This window comes from Ambystoma mexicanum, chromosome 10 (assembly GCF_040938575.1).
Source record: "Ambystoma mexicanum isolate Mex_15411 chromosome 10, UKY_AmexF1_1, whole genome shotgun sequence".
Classification (NCBI taxonomy): domain Eukaryota; kingdom Metazoa; phylum Chordata; class Amphibia; order Caudata; family Ambystomatidae; genus Ambystoma; species Ambystoma mexicanum.
In genome coordinates, this window is record NC_090932.1 from 968,931,122 (window position 1) to 968,950,467 (window position 19,346).

The 19,346-nt window shown below is 45.3% G+C and overlaps 1 protein-coding gene across 12 annotated transcripts in view; it reads left to right on the forward strand.

Annotated features, from left to right (window-relative positions):
- Nucleotides 1–19,346, forward strand: part of TNIK (TRAF2 and NCK interacting kinase) — a 1,364,982-nt gene that overhangs the window by 1,171,587 nt on the left and 174,049 nt on the right. For 9 of the 12 annotated variants that reach the window (XM_069618746.1, XM_069618750.1, XM_069618745.1 and 6 more), the window contains one exon: nucleotides 14,487–14,510. The exons of the other annotated variants lie outside the window; for them this stretch is intronic. In XM_069618746.1, coding sequence (XP_069474847.1) covers nucleotides 14,487–14,510 — 24 coding nt within the window. The remainder of the gene's footprint in view (nucleotides 1–14,486; nucleotides 14,511–19,346) is intronic. 12 annotated transcript variants of the gene reach the window in all.

Sequence of the window (19,346 nt, forward strand, 5' to 3'; positions counted from 1 at the left end):
CAAACAGCCAGGTTTTTACAGAAACAGATTTTAGACTTCTGTTATCCTTCATTTGGCTGCTGTTTTGGCAAGGTTGCGTTGCATCTAGCGAGCTGTAAAAGTAATTTGCATGTGGAAGCTACATGGACTTGTAGAGGATTGTCTTAAGTGGCAAGTTTGATAGCTGGTTGGTGCAGGCATGACCTATCAGGGGTTCTATTGGGGTCGGCTGGGATTAAATCTTATGGAAGAAATCCATGGACAACACTTGCTCATTTAATTCTTGAGCAACTGGGGAACAGCAACACCAGAGAATGCTCCGAAAACAGTCATCCAAATAAGCCATAGATCCGAACGTGTTGCTGTAATATATTTATAAAATATTATAGCATATCATGACAGGCTCACTTTATCAACAGGCCTCCTAAAATTAGTTCTACATTCATATGAGATGCAACTAAGGTGGGAGTTCTGGTGAAGAGCCAGCAGGCCTGTTCCAATGTTGGGTATTCATTCTTATGCTGCACAGGGTCTCTCAAGGCAGGAACAATTGACTGTTTCTTCAATTATCAAGTTGTTTATATCTCAACAACAAAAACCGTTTGAGGCAGAATATGCTACTTGGGATCTGCAAACATCATACAAGCTTCTGAAGGTGGGGTTATTCTCTGCTGATGATATTGGCTCAGCAGAATCCAGAATGTTGCCCAGAGATGATGATGCGTAATGATCCATCATGGACCATGACTACCAACCAATTATCTATTTGCGTTTTACTACTGTTGAACAAAAGAGTTGTGTGGAGATGGGGATATTGTGCCAGACCAAGGCAATTTTTCAATTTGTCCCTGATACTTAGTATATAAGTCTGTAACACAGGGACTTCTCAGAAAAAGATTATAATGCAGTGGGGAATGCTAAACTTTGCTCTAACTGGATAGTCTTAAAGTCCAGTTTGCATGCCTAGCCTTTATGCCAAAATATTGGCAAAATAAATTTATTTCGTCCTTTCCTAAAAATATGCATCTCTTAAACTTAGCTTTTAAACTTAACACCCTAAACAATTTGCTGTGCATGATTGTCTATGAAATTTCTTCTTTTGTGAAAGAGTATGCCTTTCATACATTGATCTAGACTAAAGTCTTAAGTGCAGCTAAATATAAACTGACTGTAGGTCACACTACTGTTCCTATGTCTCGTCCCCCTTCCTGCATCCTGTATGAGCGTCCCTCGCGAGGGACAGGAACAGAACCCTTTTCCACTAGAAAAAAACACTTTCCCTTTAAATTTGCAGGAGTGCTGGGGTGTGGCCCCAGGAGTACAGGAACAGGCTCTCTTAACCAGCCCCACACCTCAGTCCTCTTCCGCATCTATGGGAGCAGACCGATTTCACCAGTGCCCCTGCGTGAGACCTCGAGCCTCGTAATTCCACACGCTTTATCCCTAATCTTAATTTTTTCTATTTTCTCAGAAATTGGGACCACTGTCCACTGGTGTCCTAGTCTGTCCCCGGCGCATGTCAGTCGTGACCGGCTACAGCAGGTGCCCGTCGTGCGACGGTTCCTTCCCCATGTCAGATCTGCACGTGCTCTGCCTCCGGTGCCTTGGCGAGGACCACGGATGGGAAGGCTGCTCGGCGTGCAACGCTCTCACGCCCCACTCCCTTAAAAACGGGCTCGCGAGGTGGAGAGATTTGTTAAGGAATATGTAAGGAGAAAGACCAAGAAGGTAAGTGTTCTCTTCTCTAAAGCACCCCGCAAAAGCAACTCCTTCTCGGGGAAGCCTTCTCATGGGAGGGTTCAGTCAGACCCTCGCACTGGCATAAAGGACACCAAGGCTCCTGCAGCTACCAGCCTAACGGTTAAGAGGTCTACGTGCCCTACCGGTTCCACCGCCGAGGAGCCCACAGTCTCTGGTACCGGGTTACACCCAGAGGGGCCTAGCTCTACTACCGGGCACATGCACGAGGGAGCGCCTACACGCAGTGCACATAGCACTGCTGGCCCCATGGCTGAGGACCAACAGCCTATCAGGCATGCGCCTGAGATGTACAGTGGTGAAGAGTCGATGTGACCAGTCATGCAGCCCGATCCTAGGCTGGCGTCCACCACGGTCCCACGTGCAGAAGGCACAGACAAGATGGCGACTCACGCAGAAAAGATGGCAGCCAGGCCAGACCCCCAAAGGTGGGAAAGTATTCCACCCAGAACAAAAGCCCACCAACTGTGTGAACCACAGAGGTGCGAACCCACAGCCAGGGCAGACTGGGTTCCATTGACTCTGATCACCTGGACCACGTCGTACCTGACCTTCACTGGAGCTCGGTACACTGAGGACATGCACGCTCTGAGGGGGTTAAGGGGAGCAGGCAACAGGCAAATTAACCTCCAGTGCCCGTGCAGGCCCAGACTGCCTGCAAGCACCACTTCTTTGACAGGTTTTTGTCCCTCATGAGGTCCCCGCAAATGTGTAACATCCTGAAGGGCCTAATACACAACATGCTGCCTCCCGCACTGCCTACGCAGCCTACTCGCCACCACTGCTTCCCGCGCCTGTAGTAACTCCGGTTTCAGTACCAGTACCAACGCACTCTGCACCGACAGAGACGCCCCCTACGGACCCAGGGGTCCCGGCTAATGCGGGGATCAGCAGGACACTGATGAAAAGGAGCAAGACACGCCTTCCTCAGTGAGGGCCTTCCATGACAGGATAACGGCCTGGCTGAATACCTGGGCATGCCTCAGCCCCAGAAGGAGCAGCCGGAATTGGGGGTTTTGACGGAGGTGCTTAACATTAAAGCGGGGGCCAGGTCCGGCATCCCGCTACAGAAAGATGTTGAAGCACTGGCTAAAAAGGGTTGGCTCAAACCACACTACACTCAGCCAGTCAACAAAAGACTTGATGCAAAGTTCAGGCAGGTGGAGGGCAACATTATACTTCTGTCGGGACATCCGCAGCTATTATCTTCAGTTATAGCAGCAGCATCTATGAAGGCCAAGCCTGTGGCTTCCTCTTCGGCTACTTCCTCTTCAGCCCTACTGGGCAAAGAAGAGAAAATGCTGAAGGCCTATGGGGAAAAAGATTTATTCCAATGCCGGTCTGCATCTCAGACAGGCAAACGCTGATGCCATCCTGGCAGCTGCAAATCAACGCTGTAGAGAGAGATTGCTGACTTTATTCCGAACATTCCAGCAGACAAGCGAGCCTCTTTCAAGGCTGGGCTTGCTGAGGCACAAATAGTGATGCAAGATATCATGAGGCCACTGTGGCCCACATAGATACCGCTAGTAGGGCTATCTTTGTGGCAACAGACATGACGAGGACGGCTTGGCTCAAGGCCACCAGGTTCAACCTGGACATCCAGGATGAAATCCTAGACTTGCCCTTCGACAGTGGTGATCTCTAACATGGAGGAAGAGTTCGACAAAAAGAAAAGCAGCTCGCCGATTGCAAATCCCTTGCCATTCTGACCAAGCCGACATCAAAAGCCTTTTCTTAGAGCCAATCCCGCTCAGACAAGGGGACTCAGTGGATTTTGGGGGTTTCAGGACCGCCGAGCCAGGCATCCGGACCGGACAGATCCCCAAGCAAGCCCAAGCAGAAACTAATATGGTGAGCACTGTGCTACCCGTAACTGCGCCAACGAAAATGTTGACGCCAATTACATTGCAGTAATCAAATATATCACTTTACCCATGTCTCAGCTCGCATTCCCTTACCTGGCACACCCCACTTACCTTTGCGGTGCACACTTCTGTGTGCACTGCTGACTCCCCGCTATCCCTGCCACATTGGTTCCTCCAACTTACATGTGTCTGAGCTGACACTGCATGGTGTCTTTTAAAATAAATGTATAAATATTTTTACTTTCTAGTTCCCAGCTTACAACAGTGGTAAACAGGGGACCCCCCTGCAACCCCAGACTCGCGTTACTGCACCTAAGGAGAGTGGGGAACACCCCTGCAACCCCTGCGGTTGGTATTTAGTGCACCCCCAAAATCGCAGTGACTGTGGAAACATTGCAAGTCTGCTCGCAAGGGGTTCTTCCAGTCCCCCTCCCAGTCCTCAGCCTCCGACCCAAAGAAACAATGACGGCTCTTTTCAGGTCCACAGCACCCCAGGGCAGGCTTGCCCTACACATTAAAGTTTGGCGCGTATGATTTTCGGACTCATGGGTGATCCCCTACCATCCCCTTCCCCTTGTTCCCCCACTCTAAAAGATCATAACCTCACTCTTAGCAGAGAGTTGTTCCCCAGTGGGGAGCGAGGAGGTGGAGGAGGTTCCCCTCCCTCAACAGGGCCAGGGCTTTTACTTGCGCATCTTCACCATTCAAAAGAAAAAGAAGGCGGGCCTGTGAGTGGTGCAAGATCTTTCCTTCCTCAATCTGTACCTACCTTTGCATAAGTTCAAAATGGTGACGCCAGCTATCATAGCCGAGATGCTGTGTGGAGGGGGACTGAATGTGCTCTCTGGATCTGAAAGACTCATATCTTCATGTCCCCATAGTGCAACCTCACCGGGTCTTCCTCAGGTTCCGGGTCATAGGCTTGCATTTTCAATGCAGGCTGCTACCCTTTGGTCTGAATTCAGCTCTGAGGGTGTTCACAAGACTCATGAACTTTGTGGCAGCCCTGCTCAGAACTGAGGGCCTGCATGTATATCCCTTCCTCGACGACTGGTAAGTCAGAGGGACGTCTCCGGAGCAGGTCAGGTCCTCAGCAGACACTCAAGACTAAACTCTGAGCTGTGGTATTTGATCAGCTACCAAAAACCGCAGCTCTGCCCTACTCAAACTCTGGTGTTCGTGGGGCTGCTATGGGTTACACAGAAACGGAGGGGGTGCTGGCGGCATGTCTCCAAGCTATTCTGAACACCAGGCTAGAAATGAGGAGGTTGCAGCTGCATTTCACGTCGTCCTGGGACCCGGAATCTGGTCCGCAAGGGTTTCCGGTCACCATACCTCCTCACTTACAGCGGGACCTCAAATGGTGGGCCCAGGATAGGAAACTCATGGAGGGCAGGCCGCTTCGACCACCTCCAAAACAGCATACTCTGACCACAGACTCCTCTCTCCAGGAGTGGGGTGCGACCTTGAGGGCACAGGCCGTTCATGGGCTATGGTTTCGGACCGAACAGCAGAACCACATGGTATGGTATGGTAATGTTTATTTGTATAGCGCCTATACACAAGGCAAATGTTTCAAAGGGCTCAAGGAGGGGGGACAAGGGGAGGAAAACAACAGTCATTCAGAGCCCTTGAATTTCAGAACGATATAAGTCTGCCCATGCAGAGTAAGTGTAGATAAGAGCAAAAAGGTCTGATGACTATTCTGCAGTTTTTCCAAGAGCATAGAGGCACAGCCATGCAGGAGGGGAGACAGGGAAGAAATGATAGATGATCTTCAAGGCATTGTACGTTCAGATCGTGAAAGTGCACAGTAAGAACAGGAGAGGGGAGAGGGGGACAAGTGCACCCAGTTAGTATTCCAACCTAGAGTTTCACTTAGTCAGAAACTGGTAAGTGCTGAGACATGCCATTCTCATGAGCCATTGACCAAGAGCAGTAGCAATGAGGCAAGTGCAGGCCCTGAGGCAAGTGCTGGAGGACTGGCAAGGGTGCCTGGGACCTGTAAAACTCTGAGGTATGCACAGCGGCCACTTGGCATGCAATGGAAAGGGAGGGGGATAGAGCAGAGAGAGAGGTTAGCAGGGCAGAGGGAGAGCAGGAAGCGGAGAAGAGGAATGTCTTAAGGAGTTTCCAGAACTTAAGGAGATCAGGCTCAAGACGGAGGGCAGCAGGGAGGCTATTCCAGAGTTAGGCCCCTCCTGAAGATAAAGATCTCCCTCCAAGTCTGTGCTGGGAGAACCAGCTCACTCGCAGAATGTTAGAGGTAGATGAGCTGAGGGGTCAGGTGGGAGAGTATTTACAAAGGCTTTGATGCAGATAGGTGGGTCCCAGGCCCCAGAAAGCCTCGTGTACAATGCAGATGATCTTGAACTTGATCCATGCAGCCACGGGTAGCCAGTGGAGGGATTTCAGCAACGGAGAGAAGTCTTGCGGTTGTGTTCTGGATGAGTTGCAGAGGCGGGGAGGTTGAGAAAGAGGCTGTTGCAGTAGTCCACCCTTGAGAGAACCAGGGCTCTGGAGATGGTGAGCCTCTGGGGGAAGTTGAGAAAAGGAAGAGTACCTCTGAGGAGGTGCAGCTGGTAGTTGGACTTCTTAGAGATGTCCGAAATGTGAGTGGAGAAAGAGAGAGTGGAGTCGAAGATAACCCCAAGGTTTTTTGCCTCGCAAGTGGGTGCGGGCGTAGGGCCAAGGGCGGCTGGCCAGAGTGAGAGTGCGAAAGCGGGAGCAGGAGTCCCAATGCGAACGAGCTCAGTCTTGCTGGCATTGAGGCAGAAGTAATTTGCAGCACACCATGACTGAATTGCGGACAGTCCGATATGAGGGAAGTAGAGGAGGTGGCTGAGGGTATCATCTGCATAACACTGGAAGTTAGAGGTGAAGCTGGCAATCACATTTGCCAGGGCAGCCATGTAAATATTGAAGAACTAGGGGGATAGGTTACAACCCTGGGGGATGCCGCAGGTTGAAAGAGTGATAATAGAGAGAAAGGACCCAAGTTCTACCTGGGAGAGCTGGTCAGAAAGGAAATATTTTAACCATGGCAGAGCCTGACCTGCGATTGCCAGGGTGTCACCAAGACGTGCAATCAGGATGTTGTGATTTACTGTGTCAAAGGCACAGGAGAGGTCAGGAAGAATGAGGACAGAGGGAATGTTGGTGTCAAGATTTGAGAGCAGGTTTTCACGGGTGTCAGAAGAGCAGTTTCCGTGCCTCTGGATGCTCTAAAGCCAAACTGATGGTCGTGGAGACAACCAGCAGATTCAGTTTGGAGGGTGAGCTGAGAGATAGCCAGCTTCTCCAGGAGTTTTCCCATGAATGGGGTGATGGAGATGGGGTGGTAGTTTGCCGGAATAAAGGGATTGGCTGAGGGTTTCTTAAGCAGAGGGTGCACAAGGGAGTGCTTGAGGGAAGTTGGGAAAATTCCAGTTGCAAAGATAAATTGCAGCGATAGGCCAAGGCTGCAGCGAGAGAGTCAATGTTGTCCTTAATGGTTATGGAGGGGCAGGGGTCCACCTGTTTGAATTAGGCCTGGACCTGTCTGGCGACCTCATCAGGTGTGATAGGAGTGAGAGAGAGGGAAGTTGTTGAGGGGCCAAGAGAGGCTGCAGGGTTGTTGGTGTATGATGTGGTGTGGATGTGAGAGAGGAAAGGATGTCATGGGTTTTTGCAGTGAAGTGAGAAGCCAGGGCCGAGCAGAGGTCCTGGGTGGGTGGACAGAAGAGGACGGTGCTGCAGGATTGTCCAGTTCCTTACAGCCTTTGAAACATTTGGATTGTGTTCTTTGATGCTGCGTAGATATGGGCTGGAATAAAGACTATTTTCTTGGTGTGGATGCAGAGTCGATATTGCCTTTGAAAGAGGCGGCAGGCCAGTTTGTCAGATGGTCTGCGTGATGCATTCCATTTCTGCTCAGCTGACCTACACTTGTGTTTGAGGGCAGCCAGATCAGAGTCCTACCAAGAGTTGCACTTTTTGGAAGGCTTCAGTCGGACCCTCATGACGGGGGAAAGAGTGTCAAGGGTGTTGGAGATCGAGATTGAAGTTGGCGAGGGCTGTGTCAGGGTGGGAGTGAGCAACAGGAGTAGGAGGCGGAGAGTAGGTGTAGGCAAAGGCAGCCACTGTCACTCTTTTCATGGGTCTGGTGACTTTGAATCTGAGTGGCCGCGCTGGGTATGCTGATGCAAGAGGAAAGGAGAGCTTAGCTTCAAGTGTGAAGAGAGAAGAGTGGTCTGTCCAAGAGAGAGAGGTAGTGAGAGGGATAGAGAGAGGGATGTTGGTAGAGAGGAGAGCATCCAAAGTGTGGCCCGCTGTGTGCGTGGATCCAGAAGGTAAGATGGAGAGTGTGAGGGAATCGCATAGGTTGTAGAAAGGTCCTGAGGATTCGGGGAGAGTCCAGATGAATGTTGAGATCACCCAGCAGGAGCAGTTGATAGGAGGAGGAGAGTAGAGAGGAGATTAGGTCAGCCCATTCAGAGAGGAAGATAGTGGATTGGCCTGGTGGCCGATAGAAGGTGGCCATAAGGAGAGAGGATTTAGGAGAGAGTGAGAGCCTGCAGACAAGGCATTCAAAAGAGGAGTAGGCCTGAGTGGGGATGATGGACACAGTTATCTATTCTGGGAAGATCAATGCCACTCCCTCTCCTGACCCCTTGGGCCCCGGGACAGAGAGGATCTTGTATCCTTCGGGGAGGAGTGTGTTAAAGCTTGTGACAGAGCTGTCCTTGAACTATGTCTTTGTGATGGCAAGCACATCGAGGTCCATGCGTTCAAAGAGATTGCAGATGTCGGATGAGCGTTTGACGGCATACCGAGAATTTAGCGTGGCAATATGGTCCAGCTTGCCATCTTTGAAGGTCTTCCATGGGAGGGCTAGAATTGTTGGCCATTTGGCTTCCACTCAAGTCTTTCCTTTCAGTAATCGGGGGCAGTGCAGTGTGTTCAAATGGACAACTCTACCTGCATGTACTTCCTGAACAAGCACTCTGTGCCTGTTGATCCTAGACATCTGGTAGTGGGTGATTGCACAAGATGTATGGATCTCAGCGGTCCATTTACTGGGGGAATCCAACCTGGAGGTGGACGGCTCAGTCGGTTGGGCTCTAACAATTACGAATGGCAATTGAATGGGAGAGTTCTCCAGGAAATGGTCAACAAATGGGGCCACCCTGCCACAGACCTGTTTGTGACAGAGAACAACCAGACTTGTCAGCCGGTCGCGTCCTGGGGAATGGGAGGTCCAGCTCACTGGGGATACCCTTCAGATACTCTGGGACAGGATGTGGGCGTATGCATTCCCCGCAAACCGCTCACTCACAAGGTAATCAGCAAGATCACACAATCCCAGTGATTGAATCTCATCCTCATAGCAAATTGGTGGTCTGCAAGGCCCTGGTTTTCTGACCTTTGTCAGATGTCAGCCCAGCCAGAGATGCACCTTCCACTCGGGAAGGGCCCTCTTCTTGCGCCGCAGGGGGACACAGTCCTGCACCCCTATGCAGAGAGGCTAACCCTAGAATCCTGGTCCCTGAGCAGGTAACTCTTCAACATCTCAAGCTGTCTTGTGACAACCTGGAAATCATTCAGGGAGCCAGATGCGTATCTACATGAAAGCAGTACAAAAGCACATGGACCAGGTTCTGCCTATGATCCAAATAAAATGGTGTTGATCCCCCGGCCTGCACTCAGGACCAGGTTTTATCCTTCTCTGCCCACTTGGTTCGATCAGGGGTCCAGGTGGACACCTGCCAGACTTGCCTAGTGGCTATCAGTGCGTACAGGAACTCGGACACCTTTACTTTCTCTTCTGCCAATCATGTCGTAAAAGGCATCTGACAGATCTCACCAGACTGTACCCACCGGTCAAACACCCGCACCCACTCTAGGATCTTAACGTGGTGCTCATTGGCCTGGCGCACAAACCTTTTGAAACCATGGCCACGATAGATATCAAACTGGTCACGGTGAAGACTGCACTTTCAGTAGGGCTTACTTCTGCTCGCAGAGTCAGCGAGATGCAGGCATTAGTGGCTGGGACAAAGTTGTGCTCTGCACGCACCCAAAGTTCCTCCAGAAGGTGGTTTTCTCTTTTCACATTAACGAGGAGATTGTGCTATCCACTTTCTTTCCAGGCCCCAACGAAGAGGCAGAAAGGGTTCTGCACTGCCTAAACATCAGGAGAGCATTCAAATTCTATCTGGACAGAACAAAGGCCTTACGCAAGACAGATGCCTTGTTTATCGCATTTGGCGGCTCAAAGCTGGGTCAGCAAGCGTTCAAAGTTTCCATAGCTAGGTGGTTGACCACAGCGATCCAAGAGGCATACAAGGTGCAGCATAGGGATCAGCCAATGAGCATGCATGCTCATGTCATCAGGGTCAAAAGGCAACGGCAGTCGATTTTCAGCACCACGTACCATGGCAGGTGATAAGCAGGGCGGCGACATGGGCCACCTCATAGTCCTTTTGAAAACATTACTGCCTGGATACCAGTGCCAGGGCCAATGCAACATTTGGCCAAGAAGTCCTGGATAATCTTTTTACTCTCCTCCCCAGGGTGGTTGTGTCAGTGGTAATCGCCCATTCAGGATGGAGGAAAGGGGACGGGACATAGGAGTAATTAAGTGTTATTCACCGCAGTGACTAACATACTCCTAGTCCATAGTCCCCTTTCCTCCATATGTGCCACCACGCTTCCCCCTAATAAGAGCAGCAAAGTTGTTCAGCATAATACAGCCGAAGCGTCAAAGGGGACTGAGGTGTGGCACCGGTGGGCAGTGTTAAGGGAGCCCATGCTCCTGGGGCCGTGCCCCACGCACCTGTAAATTTAAAGAGAACGTGTTTTTTCTGGTGAAAAAGGGTTCCGTTCACGTCCCTCGCGAGGGACACCCATACATGATGGACGAAAAGGGACTTTGGACAAGGAGTAACACATAATAACACATTCGTTTCAGAATTTTGTCTCCTTTTTATGGATTAAATTATTGCAGCCTGTAAGTCTAGGGAACTTCCAGTGTTTGTTGCAGATCCATGTTTCGCTTGTTTTCCTTAATGGTAAATTGGAATGGAAATGATGGAGAGCCTGTTCTGTGCTCACTGTGGGACCATAAAGATCACTGCTCACAACCCCTGCATTCAATAAATCCCAAACTGGTAAGAAAGCCCTGTCTTTGAGATTCTGGAACAGCATTCCCCTAAGGCTCAAGAGTATCTCTGATCAATCTCCCCTTTTGCCGAGCCTTGAAAACCTACCGCTTCCAGACAAGTGTACTTCTTTGGACCCTCTGCCATTTTAGAACTTCCATTGCTAATTCACACCCCCAGTGGTTGAGGTGGCACTCTGCAAATACTAAAATATTATATAAATATATATCCTGAAAGAAATGAGAAGTGGATGTCGCTGTCATTTGAAGGATGATTTTACCCAGCTCCAGAATGCAGCTTTTTTTGTCCTAAATCAAGCTATCGCCAAGCCATTAACCTGCACTGCAAGAATGGTACGCCTTGACAAGGTGCTACAGATAACTCAAAACATATTGGGAACTCAGTTTTTGTAAGACCTATTTTACACCTATAACAATGAATGAATTCATCTTTCACAATCTGATCACAAGATTGCACTGGTACTTGGGTGATGCTGCATCTGCAAGTTGTTTATTTTCAATATATGCACATCTCATGGAGTCACTTGTGAAAGCCATTATTTTCCTTCTGTATCATCCCTTCTGGCCACAGGAGCACACCGACTGCTTAGACCTTAATAAGACACCTTGCATTGCATCCCATGACCTGCAGAAGTCTAACCTGACGTTGGACCGTTCACGTGCTTCTCATTTTGAAGTTGCAGCAGAATAACATCTGGAAAAATGGAACCTGCTCACGTGTTTGTGCTTTGAGGTCCCCCCCATCCTTTTAGAATTCCTGCATGTCATCTGCTGAAATGAGTCGAGATGTACTGGGTCTTCTCGTATCGGCTCTAATTCAGCTGTTCATTCCGCCAGTGCCATGAGCTATTGTCTGGGGTCAGTGCTGAGTAAAGGCAGAATTGGAATCCGCAGTGTAGCAGTATTTTCAGTTTAGTTGTTTCTGAATTTCCTCAGTACATCTTCAAGACTTGTAGGAGATGGCTCTTTAATCCAACCCAGATTGGAAACATGTCAAACATGTAATTCAAGATAAATGTCTTTGGATATTCACTCATTCCTGCTTCCTGCCTACACCCTACTATGCAGATCCTACTTGGTCTCCAGCGTTACCCTTCAGTATTGCCAACTTTGTGTGCCATAGCACTTTTGGAATACAGAGGTTGAACATTTTTTTAAACATATCATGCATGAGATAAAGTTGCACACCTTACGGTATCAACCTTTTGGATGGAAACCATGTTGTTTCCCAAACTTCGCATTCATCTCTACTTTGAGGGTTTTCCCTGGTAACCCAATAAAGTAACATTGACTGTTATCCAAGAATTTCTCTGGTGGTAAGAGCTGATAGGTTAACTCTGGCACCGGATTATTAAAATGTTTCAGTGGGTAATTAAATTGATTGCGAAGCCTTAAGCAATTACTGAAAGAATCAGTGGTGAACGGAGACTGGTGGATAACTGGTGGATAACCTATGAATCCCAACTAACATGGGGATCGGGGTGACTTTGGCATCCTTCCTGTAGTCTGTCTGATCTTGATTTGGAGATATGTTTAGAAACAAGTTGAAAGAAAGGTAGATGGTTTATCTCAAATAAACCTGAGGTTGTTTTTCAAAGGGTAGTGATAAACTAATCAACTTGCCACAGGTTTGAGTGAACTAGAAGTATTTTATGAAATAAATGTGACACCTTCACCAAACAAAGGGTAGTAAAATCCATCTAGCGTGTGGATTTTAATGGTTAAATAATTTGACTCTTGGCCAATTATGTCACAGGTAGCAAAAGGCTGTGATAAATACTAAGTGGAGAGTTTTGTGAACAGTGGAGCACTATATGGATCACAAGGAATGTTCTTGTCATCGTCTTTATCACTGTCATGTTGGATTGGAAAACGATGTATACCCATTTCGAAATGGCAATGTGATTATTATTATTATTTTTTTGTGGATTTTGTATTTCTCTGGACAACCACCATTTCCCTTTTTGGAGTTTAGGCTGGAAGCATGCTGAATGTAAGAAGACATTTTAGAGGGGATAGTGTCTGATGAGAATACATTAACCTAACCAAGAGGTGAAAAGGACGGTGTTGAGTGTTCTTTTGAAAATATTGAAATTGTCTGTTTCTTAAAAATAATTGATCAGAACTCCGTACCTGAAGAAGTATGTAAGTGGTACGGTCATTGAACCCCAGTAAGTAAGAAAACATTCAACGAGCTTGCAACTAGGACTCAGTAGGATAAACTGAAAAAAATATTGACTGCACATGATTCAGGGGAATTTGTCGGTGGTAACAAGAAAAGAGGCAATGGTGTGAAGTGCAGTAGGGTAATAGTTGTATGCAGGTTACGGATGAGCTTGTCGACTAAAGTGTAAAACCCAGTCATGTTTTCAACAATGAGTAAATATGGAGAAAAATGACGTCACAATGATTTTCTGTTGTGATATGAATATGTTTTCAGTCCTTCAACGAACAGAGCTGGATTTTACTTTCCTGTTGGTCTGCCTTGTCACAGCAAGGCGTAATAATGCAAACTTGATGTCTAATCTGTGTTGCTTCTGTAACGCAGAAACTGAATCCCTATGTCACTTGATATTAGGATGCACTAAGTTAATTATAGTGAGAAATACCTTTTTAAAGAAACATTTAAAAGACTGTGTTACTCCCACAAGGGACACAGTCTGGCTGATGATTTTCAAAGGAACACATACAAGTCTAATATTAGACACATTGAGATTTTTAGAGTTTTTAAAAATCGAACCCTAACCTGTCCAGATCCTATTTGTCTGATTTTAGTACAAAAATAATATTTAAACTGATTGTATTTAGGTATAACATCCTGTTTCATATTGGTTTATGTATGCAATTTTGTGTTGTGTAAAATGTTTTGCAATATAACCAAATACACTAAATACAAAAACAAGATTTGCTTTTGGTCTGCCTTGTGACTCGTAGCAGACAAAAGTCAAATCAAAACAGTTGTGGGTACAACTGAATGAATTATCATTGTCGGTCTGGTTGTATAATGTTTCCAGTCATAAAAGGTGTATTGTCTGCTGGATTCACAATCTTCTCGGAATATAAATAGAGAGGGCGGGATAGAGAGAGAGGGCTTCCTAACTGGTAGAAATTCTGCTTCAAAACCAGGAACCAAAGGACGCACGTTCTGAAAAAGATTGAGGGCCTGATTCACAGAAGAATTTTATAATGGCACAAACCCATTGGAAAACACTCTTTGAATCAGGCCCTTAGGGTTTAAACCATCAGGTGGAACTGCAAAAGTGGCGGTAATTGCATTTCAATGTTTGGTTTAATTGTAAGAGCTGCATGATGGCCCAAATCTGGGATGCCAAGGCTTAATACAGTAATCATTTTATGACATGGAACTGCCTCCCATCTGGGATAGGAAGGAGAAATGTAGTTACAAATGCCAAGAGGCAGACAGTAGGAAAGTAAAGCTGAAGAATAACCAGAGTCTGCAGTCATGCTGAATATCCTTTCATCGCACACACCTAAGTTTACCTCAATTTGATACATCATTGATTGCTTTTTATCTTGGTGTGAAAGAATTGACAACTGTGCCTATGTTCATTTGTTATTTCAATGCTTTTCTTCAATTAGACAAAAGACTAAGAGTAATGAACTCGCAGTAACTGTATTTCTAACCTGCTCTGCCTTTCCTCTGACTTCCTGCTCTCCTGATCTCTTTCCCTCTGGTGCTGCTCACCCTTGCCTTACAGAGCTATAAGAAAGCTATAGATGAGGTTAGTGATGTCTTTTCTTCATTGGTCGTGCCTTCGCAAGGTTGACTAGTTAGAGCTTAATGTCAATTCATATTGTCTTAGTATTGGCATTCAGAAATGTGTTGTACGTCTACTCAAAATCTGTTTAGCACACATCTTTAATGTTAGGTGATAGCCAACAAAGGAGTATTACCCGATGTGCTCTCTTTGACACAAAAACCTGTATAGAATGTGTGTATATTTTCTTTTTCTTTTTGTAATTGTTCAGTAGCTCCAAATGGGAATTCAGCAATAATGGACATGATACACCCACACAAAGAGCAATGCCATTAAAGCGCAAAATTTGGAGAGTTAGACCCTCTCCAAGCAAGTTATTGTACTCTTTAAATGACAGTCTGAATATAAATACAATATTTTCAGTTTCGTCTTTATTGATGTCTACTGATTAATTGAATAGTTAAATCAAAACGTGTACAATTGTCATAAGATTAATCAATCAACCATGCAAGCTTTATTTTGGTTGACAAATTTCCATGAAAGCATTTACAATATAAAATAATAGTTCATACAATAAAAAGCAGTTAGTGCAATTTGCGAGTAATTCTATTGATGGCAGTCAAGGTTAAGGGTTATTTGATGAGCTTGAATTCTTAAAGCATTTATCGAATACATCTCCATGATGTAATGCACAAAGGCAGTGTCAAACATCATTGGATGCATAAGTGCAGGTGTACATGACAAAAAACCCTAATATACTAACAAGGTAATTAGTGCTTTTTCAAAAGGATACAAAGATCATGAGCAGAAGAACATACATTGAAGTACATTTTCTGGAATTTCAGAATCGTAGTAGCACCTGATATCCCCTGGTGCATTCCCTCCCTGTTTATTGGTTACAGTATTTTAAGGCAAGACGTTTCATCTATTATTGTCAACAAGGAACGAGTATACAGATTTGTGACCAAACTTAAATAACCTTGTAGTCCTGCCTGAGTCTTTAAAGGAAGTAATGTTGCTTTCTAGATTTTGTAAACTCTCTATTTTCTTTGTAATTCATACAATTGTGTTTTTAGATTTGAATACAATACGAGTGAAAAACCCCCATCTTTCTCTCCATTAGTTTCTGTAAGCATGTTAAGCTGGAAAGGTATCTTGAAGTGGGAAACCTGTCTTTTCTTATGGGCCTCCAACTCAAGTTGCTCCCCAGGTTGACAAAGCCACCCCTGGCAATTCTCGCCTGAAGGTTCCAAGGAATATTCTCGCTTTCCTGCAAACCTCTCAAGTGTCCGATGGTGGCTCCAAGGCTTGACATCCGAGAACCGCTTTTATTTTTTTAAAATGAGTGCGCATAGTTTACATACAAACCTCTTACACTAAGTGCCTTTTTATTTTATGTATTGGTTATTTATAATACACCTATACAGCAAATGGTCGTTTCAAGACACAATAATAATTACACTTCATACATAATAATAAATAATCCAAACTATAACAATGATACAAATCTCAAATACCATTTTACTAAACATATTAAACATTCATCATAAAAAAATACATCCTATAAAATGCACTTCATCCCTCATTAAGTCAATATCATACTATTTTGTTTTAAGAATGGGTGTGCGTTGATAACCCAACTAGCAAACTACATCCACTTCTAACCATTAATTGGTAACTTTTCAATATCTAATCAAACCAAACTACTTATCCCAATTATTTAGGCGACAATAAGCAATTCTCTACCTTCTTCCATACATTGTGGGCTGTAGATGTAATTACCAAGGATTCTGCTATAAACAAAAACGACCAATTACTAGTAACAAAGCCGCTGTAGCCCCTCACATGATGTCTAATCCATGATGGACTTGCTGTCAGTACATGTCAAGAAATTTCAATACACTTTTTACAAAGACACATATCCTTTGGTCACGCACCACTGCCACGCCCCAGTATGGGAGTGTGTAGGTAGTGCATTATGTAACGTCTCAGAGGCACATCACGCGTCAATAATACATACCAAAAGGGTTTTTCAAAGGGAAAACTTTGGACAATATATTCATCATAGGTATTGTTTGGGATCATTGGTCACAAAAGGGTGCCTCAAGGCTGAAAATGCGGGGTGAATCCGGACTAGTAGTATTTTTACACAAAAACGGACAACACATCAAAAATTAACAGTTGCAACAAATGTCACACACTTCCAAAAAGCAATAACAAAAAAGATAATTAAGGAAACAAGCAGGAGGTGCCCCAGCTGTTGAGTTGCACAAACAGAGGACAGAAGGATAACATGAAATTCTATCTATAACTGCCTAAATCCCACTACTGCTAGGTGTCACTGATGTGCCATTTATCTAACAGCAGACAGGATAAAGAATGGAAAAACCACAATCGTAATGTGCAACTCTAAAAAGGTTCAAATTCTGGGTCAACCTCCTGCCTAGGAGTGTCAGACACTCTGCGTTATGTCCACAGCGTGCTTTCAGCAAGAAACTTCTTCGACTAAGAAACTGTAAGACACAACGGTTTTGCTTCATCTCTGGCTATGCCCCCTTTGGCAACCCGAGGGGTTTATTCCAGCGTGTGATAGCCATTTTGGTCTTCTTAACTTAGGTATTCTCTCTTTTTAATAACGTTTTCTCTACTGAACCCAACACCTCCGTTATACTTCTTAGAGTAATGGTACACTTTGAGTTGGGTGTATAGGTCATTAAAATTGAATTATTACCGCAAATAGACTGACTGAATCTGTGTTTTAACACTGCCTGTTGTGTCACACACTGTGAACATAACACAGAGTGTCTGACGCTATGCATGAGGTTTACCCAGAATTTGAACCTTTTTTGAGTTTTTTCCATTCCTTATCCTGTCTGCTATTAGATAAGCGGCACATCACCAAAACCTAGCAGTAGTGGGACTTAGGCAGTTATAGATAGAATTGCATGCTATCCTTCTTTCCTCTGTTTGTGCAACTCAACAGCTGGGGCACCTCCTGCTTGTTTCCTTAATTATCTTTTTTGTTATCATATTTGGAAGCGTGTGATATTTGTTGCAACTGTTACTTTGTGGTGTGTTGTCCCTTTTGTGTGTACAAAAAAAAATAATTGTTTGGGATCATTCTGCAAGGTTGACAATTATTTCCCATATATGTGCCTTACTTTTGATGTCACTCATTATAGAACCATAATTATAATCATGTATTACCGGTACACAATCCATGCTCCGTGGATCCATGCTTACATTTTCATAAAAGGTTTCACCCGAGGTCTTAAATTCCCCATAAGATAAACGTTTGCCATATGCACCATTAGTTGATCCTGAAAGCATCCCAAACCGAGTGAACTTGTTCACATTATCTTTCAGGATCTTCAAGTAGAGTTTACTACAGGTGATCTTCTACAGCGCGAGGGGAGATATCAAACCCAGTTCACACAGTATGGCATCGATAGGCAGTGCCTTCGGAAGGCACAATATGACCCGCCATAGATTCCCTTCTAATTGCCCTAGGCATTTGACCTGTTCTTAGCTTCTAGAACAGGTTTTATATCTATTCCGAAACTGTGTGGGCCAGTAAGTAAAAATGTGGTGCTTCCATCATTGCTGCTCCAGCAGTACTATGCAGATCTCTCACTGGTAGGAGGATAAAATGAAAGTCTTTGTGTCTGCTCTAGAAACCATTGCCAAACATTGGCCCTCAGTTCTTGACCTGAAGGTGTTCTCTGTCCCACCTCGGGAATTTGACATGACCTGGCCTCCGAAATGTGCACCACCATGTATCCCCCAAAACTAGATCTGGTTGTAGAGCCTTGTTTGTGGCGGTTGCCACTCTTTGGAATAAGCTTCCATGCTCCATCCCAAGCACAGAAAAACAGCTGCGATTCACAGGGCACTTATAATCTTGGTTAGGCCTATAACGTTTTCCTTTTTTTTTTGTCGGCCATTTACATTCCATAGTGTAACAAAGTGAGAGCACATTAGCAGTGAGTGATCATTTTACAAAACCATGACATGGCAATTAGAGAAGTAATCTCCCCTCAGACTGTGCCCAATGTGCGTTTTTTACATATTGATTATAGATCCTTAAGCATGTTGATGCTAAATGTTACTGTATGGTGGGTAAACCATCCCAGATTTCATCTTGACGTGTACTCTAAGCCTGCACACAAAGGTCAGAGGGTTTTGATAGATTATTTATTTAGGCAGGTATCTTTCTTTTTAAATCTCTTTATATCACTTTGGTTTAATCTGATCATCTTAGATGTTGTGTTCCCTAATTTACATATACACATGACATCCCAGTTTCCAGTGTCTCATCTACCAAATTGCTTTATCGCTCCAAGTGCATCAGTTTACAGTGAACTAAAGTTGGAAAAACGTGGCACATCATCCTGTGTTTTGTGTTGCTCCCATTTCCTGTGCCTTCCCACTGGCAGTGTGTGTGTGTGTGTGTGCACGTTTTAATGGGACATGCGAGTTGTCTTCAATTCTAGAAGTATGGACATTCAACTTTGCTCCCGTGAATATTCATTTTTATTCCAAATGTCACTTTCTCCGGTAGCTAGGAATGGAGTTTATTCTAGTTTTCTCTTTTGTAAAGTCAGCTTGTAAATACTGCTGTTCATGCTTCTCTCATGCCTTTAAATCCCAGGAATATAGAAGGTGTTCCTGAGAAACGTTGCGCTAGAGAACCGTAGTTCCTTAATTAACAATGTATCCAAGAAACCTTGCTGTGGAAATGTCTCCCTATCTAGACATGTCCCCAAGCGTCCAATTGATAGCTGCTTCGCCACTTTAGAAAAACGATTGATCATGTATCTATAATTCCATCATCTTTTTATCAATTGAATCCGGCTTAAA